General features: G+C 37.3%; 1 protein-coding gene across 3 annotated transcripts in view; it reads left to right on the forward strand.

Moving 5' to 3' along the window:
* The window catches only part of USP24 (ubiquitin specific peptidase 24), a 149,186-nt gene that overhangs the window by 97,785 nt on the left and 28,986 nt on the right, over positions 1 to 22,415 (forward strand). For all 3 annotated transcript variants that reach the window (XM_082414906.1, XM_082414905.1, XM_082414907.1), the window contains 14 exons: positions 516 to 676; positions 7,047 to 7,108; positions 9,304 to 9,495; positions 10,474 to 10,591; positions 12,793 to 12,937; positions 15,019 to 15,138; positions 15,793 to 15,918; positions 16,555 to 16,653; positions 17,943 to 18,025; positions 18,422 to 18,563; positions 18,793 to 18,912; positions 19,344 to 19,564; positions 20,178 to 20,302; positions 21,360 to 21,501. In XM_082414906.1, the coding sequence (XP_082271032.1) occupies positions 516 to 676; positions 7,047 to 7,108; positions 9,304 to 9,495; positions 10,474 to 10,591; positions 12,793 to 12,937; positions 15,019 to 15,138; positions 15,793 to 15,918; positions 16,555 to 16,653; positions 17,943 to 18,025; positions 18,422 to 18,563; positions 18,793 to 18,912; positions 19,344 to 19,564; positions 20,178 to 20,302; positions 21,360 to 21,501 (1,856 nt within the window). The remainder of the gene's footprint in view (positions 1 to 515; positions 677 to 7,046; positions 7,109 to 9,303; positions 9,496 to 10,473; positions 10,592 to 12,792; positions 12,938 to 15,018; positions 15,139 to 15,792; positions 15,919 to 16,554; positions 16,654 to 17,942; positions 18,026 to 18,421; positions 18,564 to 18,792; positions 18,913 to 19,343; positions 19,565 to 20,177; positions 20,303 to 21,359; positions 21,502 to 22,415) is intronic.

Consider the following 22,415-nt stretch of genomic DNA (forward strand, 5'->3'; position numbering starts at 1 on the left):
TTGCCCTCCTTTCTGTTCCATATTTCACTGAAAGTTAAGAGACTAGTGCTGTGATTAACTTGTATTTGTTTATAACAAAATCTTACAGCCAGTGTTCAGTATCCATACCTGGCCAAGGCAGCTAGCATTAAGCATCAGCAAGGTGGTCAAAATCAAGAAAGACCAACCTCAAGCCATGAACTTTCATTAGATTTTATAATCCTCATTTTTGTACATGACCTTGAAAGTTAACTTTGAGGCACTTGCAGAAGAGTTTTTTCCTTATTTTCATTTACATTAAATTATAAACCTGTTGATTAGAGTGCAGTACTAGAATAATTTGGGAAATTAGTTCCCAGACTACACTTGTTTTAAATTAGCCCTAGTTTATTCAATGTAAACTTTACCATTAAAGATTGAAATACTCAAACCCTTCCAGCATCCTTCACAGGTGGACTTTGGAGGAAAATAATTTTTTAAGCAGTCTGTAAGTGTTGGTTGATGTACTTCCTTTGCCACGAAAAATGTAATTTCAGATTCGCCGTGTTGCCTGTGATCAACTGTATACTCTTAGTCAGACAGATACTTCAGCCCATCCAGATGTGCAGAAGCCAAATCAGTTTCTCCTAGGTGTGATTCTCACTGCTCAGCTGCCTCTCTGGTCCCCAACTAGTATTATGCGAGGAGTCAATCAGAGGTACGTAAAGATGAAAAAGTTCACGTCATCCAGAAAGAGAATAATGATTTGTGTACTGCTCCCCCAGAGTCCACAGTGCATGATTGAAATGATAGACTTTCTCCTTTCCTCTTCCAACATTTGTACCCTGAAAGAGGGCATTTCAGGTTTTCTCCCCATTCAGGACAGAAGAGTTAGAAGAAAACATTACCAGGCTTTCTTCCTCTCAACCACCCCAACTCCCACCTCCACTCCTCCCGGTCCACCTACCCCAGAGAGAAAGAGGACTCACCTGGTGGTTGAGAAGCTGCATTAGTCAAGCCAGATCACCGTGTAAAGGTCGCACTGCCCATGTCCTCTTGTACATCATTTTCTTAGCTCAGCCTACTTCATAACTCCATGTCTAGAGGTACTAGGGTATCCTTCTAGCTTGCTTTCTTGGTTTTATACATGCCTGGGCATGGAAGAAGGCTTGAGGTCCAGGCTCAGAGAATGACTTGAGTAAATCCATTCTGCCTGCCCCATCTTGTTGTCTCCTTAGGCAAGCCTGCATGCAGGGGTGCCCCAGTGTAGGCCCAGGCTGGGAGATCAGAGATCCCACACTGACCTCAAGTTTAAGCCAGTTTCTCTAATTCAGCTTTACCAGCGAGCCCTTGCTCTGGGGCTTAGACGGTGCCACAGAGATTTGTGAAATCAATATGTATATGCTTTACAAATTAGAGCCCTTAGAGGGAAGAAACGTTAGAGCTACTCTGAACCCCTCACATATAAGCATCCAAACTTGGGCTTTTTTTTTTTTAGTGTGGTAACATATACATAACAGAATGTTTAACATTTTTACCATTTTTAAATGTACAATTCAGTGGCATTAAGTGTATTTACAATTTTGTGCAACCATCTCCACCATCCATCTCCAAAACTTTTTTAGCATCCTAAACTAAAACTATGTACCCAGTAAGAAGTCATTAGATAAAAGACTGATAAAGTTGACTCCATAAAAATTAAAATTTTCTATGTGGAAAAAAAATGCCGTAGAGTCAAAAGTCAGTTAAACTGACTAAATAGGTTTATAACGTATATGACAGATAGAAGGCCAATTTTGCTAATATATGTGAAGAGCTGTTATAAACCAGAAAAGACCGCTAGCCAAGTAGAAAAATGGACAAAGGAAATGAAGAGAGACCATTCAGAGACAATCATGGAGATGTTTTTTTTTTTCAGATATGCTATGTTTTTTTTTACTGCAGCAAAATATGCATGACATAAAATTTAGCGTTTTAAGCATTTTGGGGGTATAACTTAGTGACAATAAGTACATACACATTATTGGGCAGTCATCACCACTGTCCATTTCCAGAACTTTTTCGTCATCCCAAAACTGAAACTCTGTTCCCATTAAACAGTAACTCCCCATTCATTTCCCTCCTCCCTCAAGGCACTGGCAACCACCATTCTACTTTGTCTCTATGAATTTGACTATTCTAGGTACCTCGTAAAAGTGGAATCATAACAATATTTGTCCTTTGTGTCTAGCTTATTTCACGTAGCGTAATATTTTCAGGGTTCATCCATGTTACAGCATGGGTCAGGGTTTCATTTCTATTTAGACTGAATGTATGTATATATCATGCTTTGTTTATCCATTCACCCATGGATGGACATTTGGTTTCCACCTTTTAGCTAGTATGAATAATGGCGCTATGAACATGAGTATACAAATATCAATTTGAGTCCTGCTTTCAGTTTTTTGGGGTACATGCCCAGAAGTAGAAATGCTGGGTCATATGGCAATTGTATGTTTGATTTTTCTGAGGAACCACCATTCCACAGTGGCTGTACCATTTTACATTTCCACAAGCAATGTGTAAGGGTTCCATATTCTCCACACCCTTGCCAACACTTGTTTTCTGTTTGCTTTTGTTAATAACTATCCTGATGGGTGTGATGTGCACCTCAGGGTTTTGTTTTGCATTTCCCTAATGATTAGTGATTTTGAGTATCTCATTGTGCTTATTTGGCCATTTGTATATCTTCTTTGGAGAAATGTCTATTCAAGTCTTTTCCTCATTTTTTTTTAAATTTATTTTTATTTTATTTATTTTTTGGCTGCGTCGGGTCTGAGTTGCAGCATGCGGGATCTTTCGTTGTGGTGCGCAGGCTTCTGTAGTTGTGGCATGCGGGTTTTCTCTCTCTAGTTGCGGCACGCATGCTCCAGAGTGTGTGGGCTTTGTAGTTCATGGCACGTGGGCTTAGTTGCCCTGTGGCATGTGGGATCTTAGTTCCCTGACCAGGGATCAAACCCGCATCCCCTGCATTGGAAGACGGATTCTTTACCACTGGACCACCAGCGAAGTCCCCCTTTTCCTCGTTTTTAAGTTAGGTTGTCTGTTTTTTGTTGTTCTTTATATATTCTGGATATTAATTCCTTATCATATACATGATTTGCAAATATTTTCTCCCATTCTGTGGGATTTCTTTCACTCTCTTGATAGTGTCCTGTGATATGCAAAAGTATTTAATTTTAATGAAGTCCAGTTTATCTGTTTTATCTTGTTGCTTGGGCTTTTGGTATCATATCCGAGAAATCACTGACAGATCCAATGTCATGAAGTTTCTCCCCTGGTTTTTTTCAGGGTTTTATTGGTTTAGCTGTGACATTTAGGTTTTTGGTCCACTTTGAGTTGTTTTGTGTATGATGTAAAGTAAGGGTCCAACTTTATTCTTTTCCATGTGGATATACAGTTATCTCAGCACCATTTTTTTGAAGACTGTCCTTTCCCCACTGAATGGTTTTGACATTTCTGTTGAAAATCATTTGAAAAAAATATATATATATAATATATTTACACACATACATAGATGCATGCATACATGTTTATTTCTGAGCTCTTTATTCCTATTCCTTGATCTATATGTCTGGCTTTATGCCACTACCTCCCTGTTTTGATTGCTGTAGCATTGTAGTAAGTTTGAGGTCAAGAAGTGTGATTCCTCCAATTTTGTTCTTATCTTTCAGAATTGTTTTGGCTATTTGGAGGTCCCCTTGAGATTCCATATGAATTTCAGGATGGGTTTTTCTGTTTCTGTGAAAGACATCAATGATATTTTAATAGAGATTGCATTGAATGTGTAGATCATTTTGGATATTGGTATCTTAACAAGATTTAGTCTTCTGATCCATAAGCACAAGATATCTTTAGATTTATTTAAGACTTCTTTCATTTCTTTCAGCATTGTTTGTAGTTTTCACTGTACAAGTCTTTTGCTCCCTTGGTTTAGTTGATTCCTAAGTATTTTATTCTTTTTGTTGCTATTGTAAGTGGAATTGTTGTCTTTCTTTTTTCATTTTCTTTGTTCATTGTTAGTATATAGAAATGAAACTGATTTTTATGTACAGATTTTGTATCTTTGTAACTTTGCTGAATTCGTTTATTCTAACAGTTTTTTTTTGTGAACTCTTTAGGGTTTTCCATATATAAAATCATGTCATCTGCAAACAGATCATTTTATTTCTGTCTTTCCAATTTAGATGTCTTTTATTTCTTATTCTTGCCTAATTGCTCTGCTTAGAACTTTTAATACTGTGTTAAATAGAAGTAGTGAAAGTAGGCATCCTTGTTCCTGATTGTGGAGGAAAGCTTCCAGTCTTTGACACTGAGCATGATAGTAGCTGTGGGGCTTTCATATATGGCCTTTATTGGATTGAGGTAGTTTTCTTACTCTCCTGGTTTGTTTAGTGTTTTATCATGAAAGGGCATTAAATTTTGTCAATTTTTTTTTTCTATGTCAGTTGAGGTGATCATGGGTTTTTTTCCTTCATTCTGTTAATGTAGTGTATTCATTGATTGATTTTCATATTTTGAACCATCCTTGCATTCCAGTTATCAGTCTCACTTGTTCAAGGTGTTAAATCCTTTAAATGTACTGTTGAGTTAGGTTTGCTGGAAGTGTACCCTCCTCTTCAGTGTTTTGCAAAGAGTTTGAGAAGGGTTGGTATTGATTCTTCTTTAAATGTTGGGTAATATTCACCAGTGAAGCCATCTGGTCCAGGGCTTTTCTTTGTTGGGAGGTTTTTGATTGATTCAATCTTCTTGCTAGTGATAGCAAGGAATCACTATTTCTTCCTGATTTAGTCTTCCAGAGTGTTACGTTTCTAGGAATTTGTCCATTTCGTCTGGGTTATCCAATTTGTTTGGTGTACACTTGCTCATATACTATCTTGTAATTGGTAGTAGTGTCCTCACTCATTTCTGATTTTATTAATTTGAGTCTTCTCTCTTTTTTTCTGAGTCATTTTATTAATCTTTTCGAAGAACCAGCTTTTGCTTTTGTAGATTTTGTGTATTGTTTTCCTATTCTCTATTTATCTTCCCTCTAATTCTTAATATTTTCTTCCTCTACTAGCTTCAGATTTGATTTGTTCTCCTTTTCCTAGTTCCTTAAGGTGTAAAATTAGGTTGTTGATTTGAGATCATTCTTCCTTTTTAATGTAAGCACATACAGGCATAAATTTCCCTAGTAGCACTGTTTTCAAAAGCTACATCCCATAACTTTTGATATGTTGTATTTTCATTTTTATTTGTCACAAGGTATTTTCTAATTTTCCTTGTGATTTCTTCTCCAATCTGTCCCTGACTTTTTTTTTTAATACCTATATTTTCTAATTGTAAGTTATGTAATCTTCAGAATTTTTTTGAACTGAGTTATATTATCAGTTTGCAAGTCTTCATTTCAGGATTAAATGTTTGTCTCAACCTTGATTATGTTCTCACGCACTCTCATATATGGAGGTTCCTGGCCCACATGTCTAAGTCTCAAATATTATTTTGAAGCATCTAGCCTATTTTAACGTTATAAATTTATAAATAACAAAGAAGTTAACATTTTTGTTTCTGAGATGAGATCATTGTGAGTGATTTATAAAACTTAAAAATTTAACTAAAACTTACAATTACAGTTTAACTAAAACTTACAGACTTGCAGTTGACCATTAAGATTTAACCTAAATTAGATAGACATTAGCTGTGTGTTTCTGGTCATGAAAACTAAGTCTTTAATGGTGTAAAGCCAGAACTTCAGAGAATGATTTTTCCCTGATAAAGGCGTGTGGATTAAAAGTTATAGAAACTTCTTTTTTTGCCCTTGTACATTTTTTACTTTAGTATTCCAATTTTTCCTAGTTAAAAGTTTCCTAAAATCAGATAATCCTTTTATTAACTAGTTAGATCAGTGATTCTTCAGTTTAAATGTGTAAGCCATTTTTTAAGTAGTAAGCTGTTGTGCTTCTACTTGTTGTAAGAGATTATTTAACATAACTAACCATTAACAGTTTGATTTGTTATTAAATTCCTCTAAACTTTGGGAAAGAAACAGAAAGCATTAAATGAATTTTTTAACATACACTCTCAGAGAAGCTCTTGAATGTAAAGCATTTAATTTTACACAATATTGGGTCTTTTAATTTTGTGTTTTTATAATTTGAAAATTGCATTTCACAACTTTTTAATACCCAAGTTTGGTACATATTTTCCCATAATAGTAGTAGTGATGATAATTGCAGTTATCACGGGCTGATTGTGTGCCCCACAGTATGCTAAATTCTTTGCATACATTTATCATTTAATCCTCACAATGGCCAAATGAGTTTGGCAGTTTTATTATCCCCACTTTTTTAATAATCATAATTCTTGGTTCATTATGTGGTCTCATCCTTAGTGCATTCTTGAGCCCTTTATGTTTGTGTATATGTGTGCACGTTTATTTCTAATGCTCTAGTAAGCATCTTAGAAATCAGAAAACTGAGACAACTGAAATAAATTGTCCCTGGACACCCAGCTGTAAGTAGTGGAGCCGGGATTAAAAGTAAGGTCCGCCTGACTTCAAAACCTGTGCTCTTCACTTCTGTAATTGCAGAAAAAGCTTCATTGATCATCCTAGATAAAAGAATTTACCTTTTTCTTCTCTTATCCACTTTATTTTGCTTCTTAGCACTTATCACCAATTGACATATGTATTTTTCATCTGTTGTCTGTCTCCTTTGTTCACTGTTCCCCTAAAACAGTTCCAAGCATATAGTAGGTGCTTAGTGTGTATCAGTTGATATTTGAACAAATTAATCAATGTATTATGTATGCAGTCAGTGTGTACATCATTACATAATGTGATAGATTTAGTAAGTTTTCTCTCTTTTCACTATTATTCTTATACTGTGTCTGTATAAGTAAAATCACTAGTGTGTGTCTTGCTAAAATACTGAAGTTGAATTGATGTAGTTATTTTATGCTTAGGAAAATTCTCTTATTCAGTTGTTTTGTGAACTTACTCTTACAAGGAAAATTTTTTTTAATTTTCAAATCAGCCTTTTTTTTAATAACTGTAATCTGTTTTTCAGACTGTTATCCCAGTGCATGGAGTATTTTGATCTGAGGTGCCAATTATTAGATGATCTGACAAGTAAGTAGATGTCTAACTTTGATTTATGTTGGGGGAGGGGTTGGGAAGGACTAGAAAAGAAAGACAGACATTTCTAAATCTGACTTAATGTATCTCAGATATAAATAATGTTAAAATTATTGTTTGACGTTGAATTTTATTTTCTTGGAAATAGCATGTAAACCCATGTACCAGTTATCTCTTCTGCTATTATATACCCAGCCATTAATGTGTTAAAAGATTTGTTGATTTTAAAAACTGTCAAAGGCTCATATTTTAATTACACTGATACAGAACTATTAAGAAGAGTCTTTCCATTATAGTCAATTCTGACAGTTTTGAAGGTTTGAAGGAAAGAGGGAATCTCTGTTGAGATATGTTGATAGTAATAGAAGTGAGTGATAGAAGTCAGGTAATTGTTTAGTGTTAGGTGTTTGCAATATCATTGTTACAGACTCTTTTGTTAGAGTGTTTAGATTTTAATCATCTGTACTTACTCTTATATAATGCAAAAGTTTGTTGGAGTCCTCTATGCAAATTTCAGTTGTTCCAATCAAGAGTTTGTTAGTTTTTTCCTTGTTCTTTACACAAAGCTTATAGGAAAGATTTGCTTCTGCCTATAGGAAATAAATAAAATGAAAGTCAGGATCAACAAAAATGTTAATTGGAAAAGAATGTCAAGACCAGGAGGGAAAAAAAAAAAATACCTTGTGTATGTGCAGGCTGAAAAGCCCCACACTGTCAGAATTAGATTTTGAGGTGCCTGGAGGACCAAGGTAAAAAGGAAACCTCATTTGTTTGTTTGTTCTTAGTACCCTAGAGGAAGAAACAGAATGGTTTCTCAAAAGAAACAGATCTTTTCCCCAGCACTCAAACCTAGAAGAAACTTCACACAAAGGTCTTCATGTAATGGGCACATAAAGACAGAGGGGCTAAGAAACCTCAGCAGCGTCTCTAAGGCAGATGCCTTCCTGGGTTTCATAAGTGTCTCTCAAAAGCTGAGGACATGGTGCTCTGAGCAGGGCAGTGAAATTGGTTTTGTTGGAGCCTGAGATGATATAGTCTATGTGTCTTGATTCAGGGATAACACCTGTACTATCTAGAGAAGTGGATGGACTACATGTCCATCTAACAGCCTAGCCTAGTACTGCATTTTTCAGCTAGGCTTTCAGTGTTAAGTTGGGCAGCAGCCAGCGAAGGTTTGTTCTCTGGCTTGGACTTTGAGAGGGTATTCTGCTTTGCTGCTTGAGAACTGGACTCATGAGTTGTATGAGACACATAACATCCTCAGAATGCATGAACAAGGTATTAGTGCAGGCCTTTGCTGTGCCATTGAGCCATAAGTAAGGGATCCAAGATCCCTTAATGGGATGTTGAGGGCAGGGAGGGAATATGTCTTGAAACAAGCAACATTTGCCGTTTTGGGAGCATTTTCTGTATGCCAGTGCCTATACTAGACACTGTATACACAGCACCCTGCAGCGTAGGTGTTAGCCCCATTTTATAAATGAGGAAACAAGGATACACAGTGTCGCCTGAAGTATCCCTTTCCACCTCACTGGGTGGGACCTTGCCTGCCTGTGGCTGCAGTGCAGTGGGAAGAGAGCATGATGACTCCTGCTCTCCTCCCTAATCCCCACCTCCAACGTGGAATCTTGTTTTCAATCCTTGTTTGGAGGGGAAAGTGAAATACTTAATACCGAAGAGTGGTTCTCTGGAGGTTGGCTCATCATCTGGAGACATGGATTCTGCTGCTGCGCTGTGGACCCCTCTCTCCCTCACAGGGCTCCCCCCTCCCTCGGCATAGGTAACACGGTGGGAGTGACGGCTCTCCTCTCACCCCTCGACCCCTTCCTTCTCTAGAAGGGTTTCTTCCCTGGGACATCTGCTAACACCACCAAACAGGAGCTTCTTCGGAACAAGGAGTGTCCCTTTCATCTTGTACCCCCAGCGTCAGCACCGCGACCTGCACAGAGGAGGCGCTCAGTACCGTTGGATTTGTGACAGAGGGAGGGAGGAAGGGAAGGAACGGACGTGTGCGAGCCTTCGTAGTGCTGTGGGCAGCTGCTGTTCATTAATGACAGTTTTTTTTAAATCTGTGAAGTAGAAGATTGAGACTTGTCTCTGCTTACTTTAATTCAGGATTTTGACTCCATGAAAAGAAATCCTTCTTTCTTCAGGATGAGAGGTCGTTTTGTTTTGTTTTTCCATCTTAGCTTCAGAAATGGAGCAGTTAAGAATCAGCCCAGCTACCATGCTCGAAGATGAGATTACTTGGCTGGATAACTTTGAACCTAATCGCACAGCTGAATGTGAGACCAGTGAAGCAGATAACATCTTACTGGCAGGACACTTACGGCTCATCAAGACCCTGCTTTCACTCTGTGGGGCAGAAAAGGAAATGCTTGGTAATTATTACTTCATCTTACCATGGTACAGAGTACCTCAGTTCTCAGTTATTGCCATAGTGTCGTGTGAAATTGGAAAAATAAGATAGGTGCTAAACGTTCCATAGAAAATTGACCCTCAGACAGTAGGGTATTGTCTGGAATTTTAGTGGCTAACAAATTTAAAGTGTATTTTATCTGTGTCATTAAACCATACAGAGAATTTTATAGCATTCAAAATAGTTGGATCACATAACTTAGTAACAAATAAAAATTATAAATCAAAGTAGGTTTTTCTCTTCTCTTTTTACTGTTACATACTTTACAAAAGACAGTCCCTTGTGCGCCTTAACCTCTTTTAAGGGTAATTCTTGTCTGGAGAGGCAGCTCCCAACCACCACCCCTGGATGGTGGGATACACATATAATTTGTAAAACCATATTCGGTATTATAAGTTATATTCAGAAGACAAATCAAAATGTCAATTATCACTTATATCACACAAACTGAGTTCTATAAAAATCTTCTTGGCTATTGGGGATACATAGAAAAGAGTGATTCTAAACCAGGGTGAGATGGGCACATCATTTTTACCTAAAGATTTTTAAAGTTTTTAAAACTTTTATGTGGATTCCCCTATGCCCAAAGTAAAAGTTAATTATTCACTCAAACCATCTGCCTTGTGATGTTCTTGGCATTTGTGTTTCTAAAGTGAAAGCTTAACTCCTTTCACTCTGTTGTAAGCTCATAAAGGAAGGTTCCTTCACTTGTCTATATCTTTGCATCCTGTCCCGACTCTCCCACCCATCCCCACTCCTCTGCCCCACTGATCTTTGCCATGTATTATAAGTGCTCAAAAAATGAGCGTCAAGTTAAATTGAATGCCTTGCCATTGGGTGGCCTCAGGTGCCTTTGCTGCTCTGATATGAAAGTGCAAGACAAGATCTTTGAATTAAAATATGTGTTCATCCTCAACATGAATATTATGCTCTATTCCAGGTTCATCACTCATTAAACCATTGTTAGATGACTTCCTTTTCCGAGCTTCTAGAATTATTTTAAATAGTCATTCTCCAGCTGGCAGTGCCGCCATCAGTCAACAGGACTTTCATCCAAAGTATGGAAAATGCACGTTGTGTTCAGTTTTGGTAAAAATTCTAATTCGAAACTTTAGTCCAAAAAAGATTTTCTTAACTTGGAGTTTGTCTTCCATCTTGTGAGTGTGTGTAGCTTGTAAGACATTATCCGCTGTATAAAGAAATGCATGTAAGGGGGCTTAGGGTAAAGCCTGCCTGGCACATAGTAATTGCTGAGCTGGTACTATTAGTATCGTCAAGATGGAAGAATAAGTAATAATGTGGTTAACTTTGTCAGTAACAAATTCCAAGAGAAACTGAGGTTGTAAGAATTGCTCCCAAAGTAAAGATAAATAGGCTCTGAGTCTTGAGGGTTTCTTTCTGCTAGGAGAAAAGCATAGGCGCTTTAGTGCATGAACCTTGTGATTTGCTGAGTATCGACTGTGTCCTTATAATTAAAACTGCTAGTGATTTTATTACGGTGGTAATTTTAGAGTCAAATTTTATATTAGTTTTTATGGGTAGAAATTTGAAAGATCTTTTGTAATGTTGACCCTTTGTGGGTGATGTTTGTACTCTTGGAAATAGCTACAAGCTGCCATCTTATTTACTCTGAATCTAACTTAACCTCATTCTTTTCTCACGAAAACCAGAGTTAATTGAGTAATCCTGAAGAAACTGAGGATTTGGTATTTAACCAGTGAAAAAAATTCCCATACAATTTCAGTGGTTATTGAAATGGGCAAGGCATAATAAGCAGTATTTTATGGAATCTTAAGAGGTATCTTACCATGTATGAATATTTCTCTATCTAGAGATTCCTTATTAGCAAAATCTGTTTTAGGTAATAAACCTTCATTAAAACTCTTGGGGTGTCCCTCACGCTGTTACTCCCATCCTTAACCTCTGCCCTAGTCTTGTTCTGGAAGATTTGGTGCTAGCTCTGCGGGAGTCTTTTATTAAAGCAGTAGAAACACATGAGTATTTCAGTTTTCATTGAACAGAGAAAATAAATTTTCAGCAGTTTTACTGAAATTTTTTTCATGAATTCTTCCATTTGTAATTATTAAAAGTAATACATCCATCAACGAGGAGTTGTGTTTTTTTTAATCATATACAGTGCCTTGAATAGAAAAGGAAACATTTTGTTTCATCCAGTGTACTGAATGGTCTTCATTTATCACAGTGACTCCCAGCCTTTTCCCACCTAAACACGGAAGCCAGAAAGAGATTTAAAATACACAGAAACTCTTTTCACAAGTAATGCTATTCTTATATCACACCAACAAAAGAACTTCTTGATGTTTAACCTGTATATATGGTACCTTCTATTCATTCTTTACCTGTCCTTTGCAACCCAGAAATGCAGGTAAGAAGCAAAGGACAGCGCCAGCTCCATGGCTCTTGTCCTCAGTGCCTGATGCAGTTCTGATCTCCATGCCCTTCAACCCCCTCTTGAACACATCTCCCACACTCCACTCCATAAGTGTTTCTCTCAAAGGTTGGATGTCCTCTTTTCTGTGTATCCTTCCTAACCTGTGATCTCCTAACAAATGCAAGGTTGGCTTAGGTGACTGTGAGAAATTACTGTCCATCCCCTAAATGATTTCTACTAAAGGTGAGCAGTGAAGAAGCCTTTGGTTTCCTGCAGAATGCTTGCTAGTTATCTCTCATTGTCACTTTAAGTAAATTGACTTGGCAAACTATTTCTGTCTCCACATTTTCAGGAAAATAGAAAGTTGATTAGTGTCCTTGAAGAATTTTTTATCTGCAGGTGCATAGCAAATGTTTATGGGCATCTGTTCTGATTTGTATAGCTTTCTGCCATGTAGATATTTGAATTTCAGGGCAGTATCTACAAAAACCTTTCTTTCTACCTACTTTAATTGAAAGATAGTTATTTCCATGTTGTGTTTTTGTTAAAGTTTTCAGACTCTCTATTCTCTATTCTTGCTGATCCATCCCTTAGATAATAATCTGGAGTCATAATTGAAAGATTTGCTACTTTATCATCAGGCCAAGAAGATACTTAGCTCTAAACCATAATCATCCCTCCTGTATTCATGGTCTCTTCCTTTGTTAAGTAAGCACCTCCCACTAGATTACTAGGTTGTGCCATCAGACCTGACTTAACCCTGTTTTAGGAATTGCAGCTCTTATATTTTCATTTCAAATGTTGATTTAGTTTAATGAGTGACTTAATTATTCACTGTTGAAATTGACTTGTGTCGTTTGTTTCTAGATGTAGTACAGTGAATAGCCGATTGGCAGCCTACGAAGTCCTTGTAATGCTGGCTGATAGCTCACCTTCAAATCTTCAAATTATTACAAAAGAACTACTTTCTATGCATCATCAACCGGATCCTGCTCTTACCAAGGAGTTTGATGTAAGTTTTCTAGACCTCAATGCACTTAATTTTTTTAGAGTGCTCTCTTAAACATAGTATTTTAAAACTATGTTTGCATTATCCTAGTCACAAAGAAAGTCAGTGTTATTCTTTTGCTTATCAAATTCACGTACTCAAATCAACCATAATCTATAGTGTATTATACTAACACACAGTAATATATATATTACTAAATGGTACCCTTTTGATGAAAAAAGAAGAGAGATTTTCAAGTCAGTTGATAGTTACTCTCAGTAAAAAGTAGCATTTCAATCTATTTTTTGAGGAACTATGCATGGCACAGTGCCAGGCACTAGAGTTACAAATTCCAGAAAACATTGGTTCTGTCACAGTATAGTCTATGTTCACTTAAATTCAACTAAGATTTATTGAGTTTACTATGCGCTAAGGTGTTGTTGGCTTTTGGAGTTCAGAAATGAAGATAGAATCCAGCACTAAGATTGAGGTATGTCCTGAACGCTCTACTGACAGAGAGGCACTTCAACACCGGATGGTGGTGTTTTAGAAAGCTTCTTAGAAATGATGGAATTTAAAATAGAGCCCTTAAGAGTGGTGAGCCAATTGAAGCAAGGTGGGAAGGTCATTCCAGACATGAAAAGCCATGGACAGCTTTGTATGTGTCGGGATCTGCAAGAGGGAAGCGAGCTGCAGATGCCCTGGAATACCAGACCAGGAGTGGGAGGACACTTTTAAAGCATTCTCCACTGACATCATAAGGAGGCAGTCTCCTCCCTTTGGATGCCTGAGCCGAGTACTATGGAACATACAAGTTAGGCAGGAACAGAAGTGAGAACAGGTGTTCTAAGTAGAGGAAAGAGCACTTGCAAAGTGGAATGTGAGTACGTAAATTGGGAACTATTTTGGTATGAACTGTTTAGTTTATCATGCTTACTTTATGCTATGCTTTAAGTTTTACATGCATTTATTTAATAATCAGATTAAAATGACAATCTTATTTTAATAAGTCAGGGATTATATCAGCATAGTGAAAATATTTGTCATATAAATACATTTTTAGCACTGTTATGAACCAGTTTTTCTTATTTTATAACTTTTTTTTTTTTAGTCTGTGCTTTGGACTACAAATAAATTACACTGTTAATTAGATCTTAGAAATCACCCTGCTCTAAGTGCATGTTGAATGTTAATGAAAATATGTGATATTTAGCAATTCCTTTCAGTCCAGAAGACCTCCAGGGTTTTGTCAATTGGTTAGTTATTACATGGTTACACGTACTTGATACATGCAGATAACATGATTCTGGTCATAGGATTAGAACCAAGATTCTGCTGTAATAGCATTTCAGAGTGTGTCATTACAATATCCATTGAAGTGCCGTGTTGAACTTGTATCCAAGATGCCTTTTCTAGATGATTTCTACCTAGAAAAATACTGTACTAGAATCTACATTGTTACAGATCATCCTTAAGTGAAATGCTAGGGTGTTTACATACTTATTTAATGGCATGCTTATTAGAGGAAGTTCAATAGAAGAATGTTACCTTCTCAGAAAAGGAAGGGAAGGAATATGAGCCTTCTTTGACTATCCAGACAGGTTAAGATTCTTGCAGTAAACGCTTCACAGAACCCTTCCTACTATTCAGATTACTACCTCAGTTTGTAAATATATATCAGTATTTTTACTTAATTAATGTATACCCTACTATAACATAAGCTCCTTGAGATAAGCACTAAATACATTTCTGCTCTCTCTCATATCCTGGGCACAATGCCTGGCACATTGTGCTCTTAAATGTTTGTCAAATGATAATCAAGTGACTAAATGCAAGACTACATAGTGGATGTATAGATACATGCTTCGTATATATGTGAGGTACTTTAGGAACTAAAAGGAGACATTGAGATAGTAGTTTTAGAATTGTATTGCATCTGCAGAGGTACTTCATGAACATAGGTTTCCTACCATAACTCGTAACACACCGAATGGATAAATCTGTATCTCTCTTTTCCTCTCAGACATCTCATAAAGCTGTAAGGAAATGTGCTAGTGGCAGAGATACTAATTCTCTCTCTCTATTTCTGCTCCTCTCTTTCCTAGTACCTTCCCCCAGTGGATAGCAGGTCCAGCTCAGGGTTTGTGGGACTGAGGAATGGTGGCGCTACATGTTACATGAATGCAGTCTTCCAGCAGCTGTATATGCAACCTGGTCTCCCGGAGGTGATTTTCTTCCTCTTTCCTGTTTAGTATCATAAATGATGTATGTGTACATTGCCTGAGAACTGTTCCATATTCATATATTGCATTTTGGGATTTACTGAACTGGACATAATTAGAGATTCTCTAGTAGCTTCTGAAATCTGTATAGACGACATTGTTCATAGTCACATATTTTTGTATATCTGCTGAGGTAATATGCTGCCTGTTTGACAGATGGATTTGACTTAATGTGATTTTTGAACTCCTCAATTATTCTCAAATTGTATTCCATAAAGCTACTAACATTTTTGGTATTTTAGAAATATGTAGACTCTATCATTAGCATTCTATAATAATCTATTAGTAGCTTGTGATATAGCAAAGCTATGAAATAGTTTTGAGAATATTCTATGCGTCATCATGTCACACTTATTTCTTATAGAGATCCTGGCATTACTAGTTCCAGTTTTTCATAATCGAACAGAAGCTCAAAGAGATGATTTATTCATGATTACACCAGCTAGGAAGCGTTGAAGCTAAACATATGCAGAGTTATAGCCATATACAAACATACATACCATTCTGAAGGAGCAGTGGGTACTCACACATACAGAAATCAAGATGTTCTGAAAGCGGTTGAATATTTCTGATTTAATACAGTTCATTTCTTTTTAGTCATTACTTTCAGTGGATGACGACACGGACAATCCAGACGATAGTGTATTCTACCAAGTGCAGTCTCTCTTTGGGCATCTGATGGAAAGCAAGCTGCAGTACTATGTTCCTGAGAACTTCTGGAAGGTATTTTACCCAGTAACTCTTTGGATTGAAGGGTGTTACGTATTTGGAGCGTGGCTGCATTCTTTCTCTAGTGTCTTGTTTATTGACTCTAGACTAATCCCATTGCCAAGAACCTATAAAAGAAATGTCTATACCATTCTTATTGGCATTGGAGCTTGAGTCAAGTGATTAGAATGTTGAGAATAGTCATTTATAATTTCTAGGAGTTTGCTAATCTTATATGTTTTGACTATTTCCCATTATTCTTATTTAGCTGTTTGAAATATTTGTTCAAATTATTCCTCTGAATTTATGCCAATTTCACTAATGCCTCTAAATAAAGAACATTCTTCTAAAACATTGCTTTACTATGTTTTACCTTATATTTTCCCCTATAGGTTGGTTAGTTTCTAAGAGAGAAACTCTGTTCCCTGGCCTTAGATCTCACCCTCTATGGTTTCATAGACTTTTTATAAAGGGACCGAGGAAAAACATAGATGGCTGAATGCAAGCTAATCTCACGTCAGTAAAAACTTTTATACCCTAATAGTAAACTTGGTTTTTAGAAACATTTAAGGACTCTTTCATTTTCCTTTTCTACCATATTCAGAAATTGCTACTTTTCCTGTAACAACATATCTAATTCTTGTTACATAGATTTTCAAGATGTGGAACAAAGAACTTTATGTGAGAGAACAACAGGATGCATATGAATTCTTCACCAGTCTCATCGATCAGATGGATGAATATCTCAAGGTAGAAAAAGTTTCATTTTCCCTCTAACTCCCTCAAACTCTGTAACATGAGAGCAGTGGTTTAGGATTTGGGATTACTATGAAACTGACAAATCAGAAAGTGATCATCTTTAATACCACAGCAGTAATTCATTTCTTCTGGGTTTGAATATCAAAACATACACAGAACACTATAGATTATAGATTTATTTTCTTCTTAATTCATCTGACACTTGATAAAGTATATAACTCTTAACCTATACCCCATAATGATAACCATTTGTAGCTATATGCTCTGTGTCTGCATTGAAGTAACCTGGCCTCAGAGGAATGCTGCTGTCACCGGTGAACTGATGGCCCCGTGCAGAGCTGTTTTGCTTTGTCAAAGGGTACAAAAGGACCAGATTCAAAAGTTGTTTGTGGTTATGCGACCCAAAGCTTTCTACCTTTACCCAGGAAAATGTGTCACAAATTTCCGAAGTGGTATTGCCTTCTAAGATACAGACAGCCTCCCATCACTGCCAGCATTTGCCTCTCCTCTCAGTAGGCACAAGTTATCCATTTCTTTTTTTAAAAATAACTCATAGGGACTTCCCTCGTGGTCCAGTGGTTAGGACTCCACACTTCTGCTGCAGGGGACACGGGTTCAATCCCTGGTCGGGGAACTAGATCCCACATGCATGCTGCAACTAAGAGTTCGCATGCCACAACTAAGGAGCTGGCGATCCGCAACTAAGGAGCCAGTGAGCCACAACTAAGGAGCCCACCTGCCACAACTAAGACCCGGCGCAACTGGGGAAAAATAAAAAATGATAACCTATAGGGACTTCCCTGGCAGTCCAGTGGTTAGGACTCCGGGCTTCCACTGCAGGGGGCATGGGTTCGATCCCTGGTTGGGGAACTAAGATCCCGAAACCTGCACAGCACAGCCAAAAAAATAAATTAAAATAACTTATAAATTTGTAGCATTCTATCCACAAGAAAAAAGAAAAGATCGTGGAGAGTTACTCCGAGCTTGGTAATTGTGGCACGGGGAGAAGGATTCAGGATCATCGTGGAGAATGCCGTCCTGTCATCAGCGTGGCTGATGGCGATCCTCTTCCTTCTGTGATCGTTTGCATTACTCTGGCAGCGGGTCTCATGGGTTATAATTCTTTCATTAGTTCCCAGCTTAAACTACCAAGCTGACTCGTCTTATTTTGTTGGTGAAATTAAAATCTATGCTTTAGCTCAGGTCTAAGTAAAATTCTGTATAAACAACCTAAAAGTTCTAGAGGCATCAACTAAAATTTTAACTTTTTATTTCAACAGAAAATGGGGAGAGACCAAATTTTTAAGAATACTTTTCAGGGCATCTATTCTGATCAGAAGATCTGTAAAGACTGTCCTCACAGGTTAGTGAAGATAACACTGACATCAAAAAATAATCACCATCATTTTTAAATGATTTTTCTAGAATGTTGTAAATTTTTTATTCATTGAGAGGTTTGCAGATATATCTCCTAATGGATCTATAAATGTTTATTGAATTAAATTTCTTTGGGGAAATTTCCAGGGAATTAATTTCCATTTCTAAAATTTCTTCGTTGAAATTCATAATTTTAAGCAATTCTAAGTGGTCGAAGATTGGCATTTTTGTTTAGTATACTTTTAGAAGGATGAGAAGGTGTGTGTTAATTATAGTGATTAGGAATGTATCTGTAGTTCTGTGTTCAATCTCAAGTATTGTGGTAATTTCAAGATTTTTAAATTCCATTGCTGATGTGGTTTTTCTGTTATTTCCTAAGCAGATATGAGCGCGAGGAAGCTTTCATGGCTCTCAATCTAGGAGTTACTTCCTGTCAGAGTTTGGAAATTTCTTTGGACCAGTTTGTTAGAGGAGAAGTTCTAGAGGGAAGTAATGCATATTACTGTGAGAAGTGTAAAGAAAAGGTATTACATTTGCCCTTTTCAAAAAACAAGATTAATTTGTTATTCATGGACTCTGTCTTTATGTTTTATGTAAGATCAGTATTAAGCTCCTACTGTTACTGCCATTAGATTGTGTCATGACTTGTGTTCACAGAGATGGGAAAGCCCTGTAGAAATCTGTGACCTTCATATTAATTACTTTGTTATTTTATTGTCTCCATGGAGATAATTGGGTTTTGCTTCTCTTTAGAGAACAACAGTGAAAAGGACCTGTATTAAGTCGTTACCTAGTGTCTTGGTCATCCACCTGATGAGATTTGGATTTGACTGGGAGAGTGGACGCTCCATTAAATATGATGAACAGATAAGGGTAACTTTTTTTTTTTTCTTGGTTTTTTAATAACCATTATTACTGTACTCCCTTTATTGTTTCCTTTTTATATTTTCAAATTTCATCTAAAATGTGAAAGGCTGTGGTCTCAGCATTCTGAGAAGTACACAGCCCCTCGTCTTAAGCAGCTGCTGCTAGTGGTACCGGCAGATCTCTATAGACAGTAACCCTCATTTCTAGAAGGCATCCTAGTGACAGATATGAAGTGAAATCCTTTCCTTAATGCTCAAGCAAGAGACTGCTTAAACCTTCCTAGACTTGTGAGCCCTTCTGAAATTGTGTACTTGAATTGGAGGGTGGTCCTAGCTTAAATTAGGAAAACACATCCCTCTTCTTTGTACAGACTTAATTGGGTGTGACCCTATATGTTACTAACCAACATTAATGTGCTCTTTTTGCTTTTTAAATAGTTTCCCTGGATGCTAAACATGGAGCCTTACACAGTTTCAGGAATGGCTCGCCAAGATTCATCTTCGGAAGTTGGTGAAAATGGGCGAAATATGGATCAGGGAGGTGGAGGATCTCCACGAAAAAAAGTTGCCCTCACAGAAAACTACGAACTTGTCGGTGTCATTGTACATAGTGGGCAGGCACATGCAGGCCACTACTATTCCTTCATCAAGGACAGGCGGTAAGGGGTTCTCGTACCGCTCCCTCACTCCACCCTTCCGGTAGTCTCTCCTCCGTTCCCTGCCCTGCTGTACCTCTCCTCCACTCCCCCTGCTTTCCTATGTCCCTCCTCTGCTCCCCCTGCCCTGCTGTACCTCTCCTCTGCTACCCCTATCCTCCTATATCTTTCCTATGCATTCTCTGCCCTCCTGTATCCCTCCTCCACTCCCCCTGCCCTCCTATATCCCTCCTGCACTCCCCCTGCCCTCCTATATCCCTCCTCCACTCCTCCTGCCCTCCTGTATCCTTCCTCTGCTCCCCCTGCCCCCCTGTATCTCTCCTCTGCTCTCCCTGCCCTACTTTGTCATCCACACTTATCATTACGGTAAGATCAAAGAACATTGTTCTTTGATCTTATTTCATATTGGATTTTTAAAACTTGTTGCAACTGTTTTATCCCTTCAATTAGAAAAGTTGTTTAAGAAATTGAAGTAACTGTTGCTATATTTTCCTTAGGTGTTTTCAAATGGTAATTACCTGCTGTATTTGTAGACAATACATAGAGATAAATGCTGGGGATAGGGAGGTTTGATTTGTAACCTCATAATATTTGTTTTATCAAATCTGTGCTCTAGGGGATGTGGAAAAGGAAAGTGGTATAAATTTAATGACACAGTTATAGAAGAATTTGACCTAAATGATGAGACCCTAGAGTACGAATGCTTTGGAGGAGAATATAGACCAAAAGTTTATGATCAAAGTAAGTATTTGCAAATGTATATTTTCCATTAGTTTTATTTTCTTAATTTATAGTTTTCTATCAGATTGGAAGCAGTATTTTTTAATATAAAAATAGAACAGATTTTATTTTTTTTACATACGACTGCTCTAGCCATGTAGATCCATGAACTCCTTGATAGCCAGGGTGAAAAGGTTCAAGCTGCTTACAGAATTCTTTTTAAATAATTCCTTACAACAGCCCTGGGATGGGGGGTGAGTTATGTGGAAGAAATGAATATTAAAGAACAACTTGAAAGAATTTCAACCTTAAAAATAGTTTCAGAAGTAGTAGTCCACTAAAATTTTCAAATTTCCTTTTCACTTATGTAGAGGTGTGATTAATGGAGAAGACATTTCTAGCACCTGTGTTTTTAAAACCTTATTTGTTATGCAGTGTGGTAAAGGAATCTTTCTACAACCCTACCCCCAGAAGAAAAAATATAAGGAAAAGTACATCACAGAATCCCATCAGAATTTGCTATTTGAAGAAGAAATATTTTTCAGAGACCTTGACATTTTTGAAACCTGATTTTGAAATACTCTAGGGGCATTTAAATTTTTCCACCTGTATGAGATCCACAATGTTAGATTTTGACACCAGACCATGGTAGTCATGCATCTAATGGTAGTAACCTTTATTAGCTGAACATAGTGTCATTGCCAGAATTTACCTGGATTTGGCTCTTCTATGCAGAAATGGTTAAGTGAGGCCAATTATAATCCCATCCTATGCCACAGAACTTATTTTTAAATGTTACTTGCCTTTTGATTAAATTTCCACTTGCCTCGGAATGTTTACCTTCTTTCCCCTACTCTGCTACCATACAGCTCCTTACTCCCTGCCCCTCTGCATCACCTTCAGAGTGATTTTAAGCAGTGCTCTAAAAAGACACACACTTCACTTATGCTTTCCATTTAACAAATTTAGTAAGTAATTACTTGCTGGATTTGTGGGTCCTTTGTTTTAGATTGTCAAGACAAAAAAAAAAAACCTTTTTTATTTACAAAGAGATTTTTCTTATTGTCTCGTTATGAAGCGAACCCATATACTGATGTACGCCGAAGATACTGGAACGCCTATATGCTCTTCTACCAAAGGGTGTCTGATCAGAACTCCCCTGTGTTACCAAAGAAAAGTCGAGTCAGCGTTGTGCGACAGGAAGCTGAGGATCTCTCTCTGTGAGTTTCTCCTGTGTGTAATTTGCTGTGTGATTTCAGTAGGTGATACCATGATCTTCAGAGTATGCTGTTTGGGATTTAAGGGTAATTAGCTAAGCTAGAGAGAAATTCTAAAAAGAAAAGAAGTAAATCCCTCTACCCCTTTTCTTTTTTCTTGCTGCTACCTGGTCATTATTTCCTTGGCAAGAAGTTATTTTGTTTTCAGAAACATGCATAGAAATTATTTCATTCTAGAATTGAGATTTTTTAAAAATCTCATTTATTGAGTACACTTTATGTCCAAAGCATAGTTTTGGGTTGGCCAAAAAGTGCCTTCAGTTTTTAAGTAAAAATAAAAGATACATTTTTTTATTTTCACCAAGAACTTTATTGAACAAAGTATTCACCCTTTTGTTCCACTGTCTTCTGCCATTTTTCAGGCAAATTCATAATTCCATATTCCCAAAACTTTTTATCTTTTTGAGCAAAGAACTGTTCTAGGTGCCTTTTACAGTCTTCCAGGGAATTGAAATTTTTTCCATTAAGAGAATTTTGTAAAGACTGAAATAAATAGAAATCCAAAGGTGCAAAGTCTGGTGAATACGGCAGATGAATCAAAACTTCCCAGCCAAGCTGTAACAGTTTTTGCCTGGTCATCAAAGAAATATGCAGTCTTGTGTTATCCTGATGGAAGATTATGCGTTTTATATTGACTAATTCTGGACGCTTTTTGTCGAGTGCTGCTTTCAGTTGGTCTAATTGGGAGCAGTACTTGTTGGAATTAATCATTTAGTTTTCCGGAAGGAGCTCATAATAGAGAACTCCCTTCCAATCCCACCGTATACCCAACATCACCTTCTTTGGATGAAGACCGGCCTTTGGTGTGGTTGGTGGTGGTTCATTTCGCTTGCCTCATGATCTCTTCCGTTCCACAT

Source organism: Balaenoptera physalus (genome assembly GCF_965194825.1).
Source record: "Balaenoptera physalus genome assembly, chromosome: 1".
Lineage (NCBI taxonomy): Eukaryota > Metazoa > Chordata > Mammalia > Artiodactyla > Balaenopteridae > Balaenoptera > Balaenoptera physalus.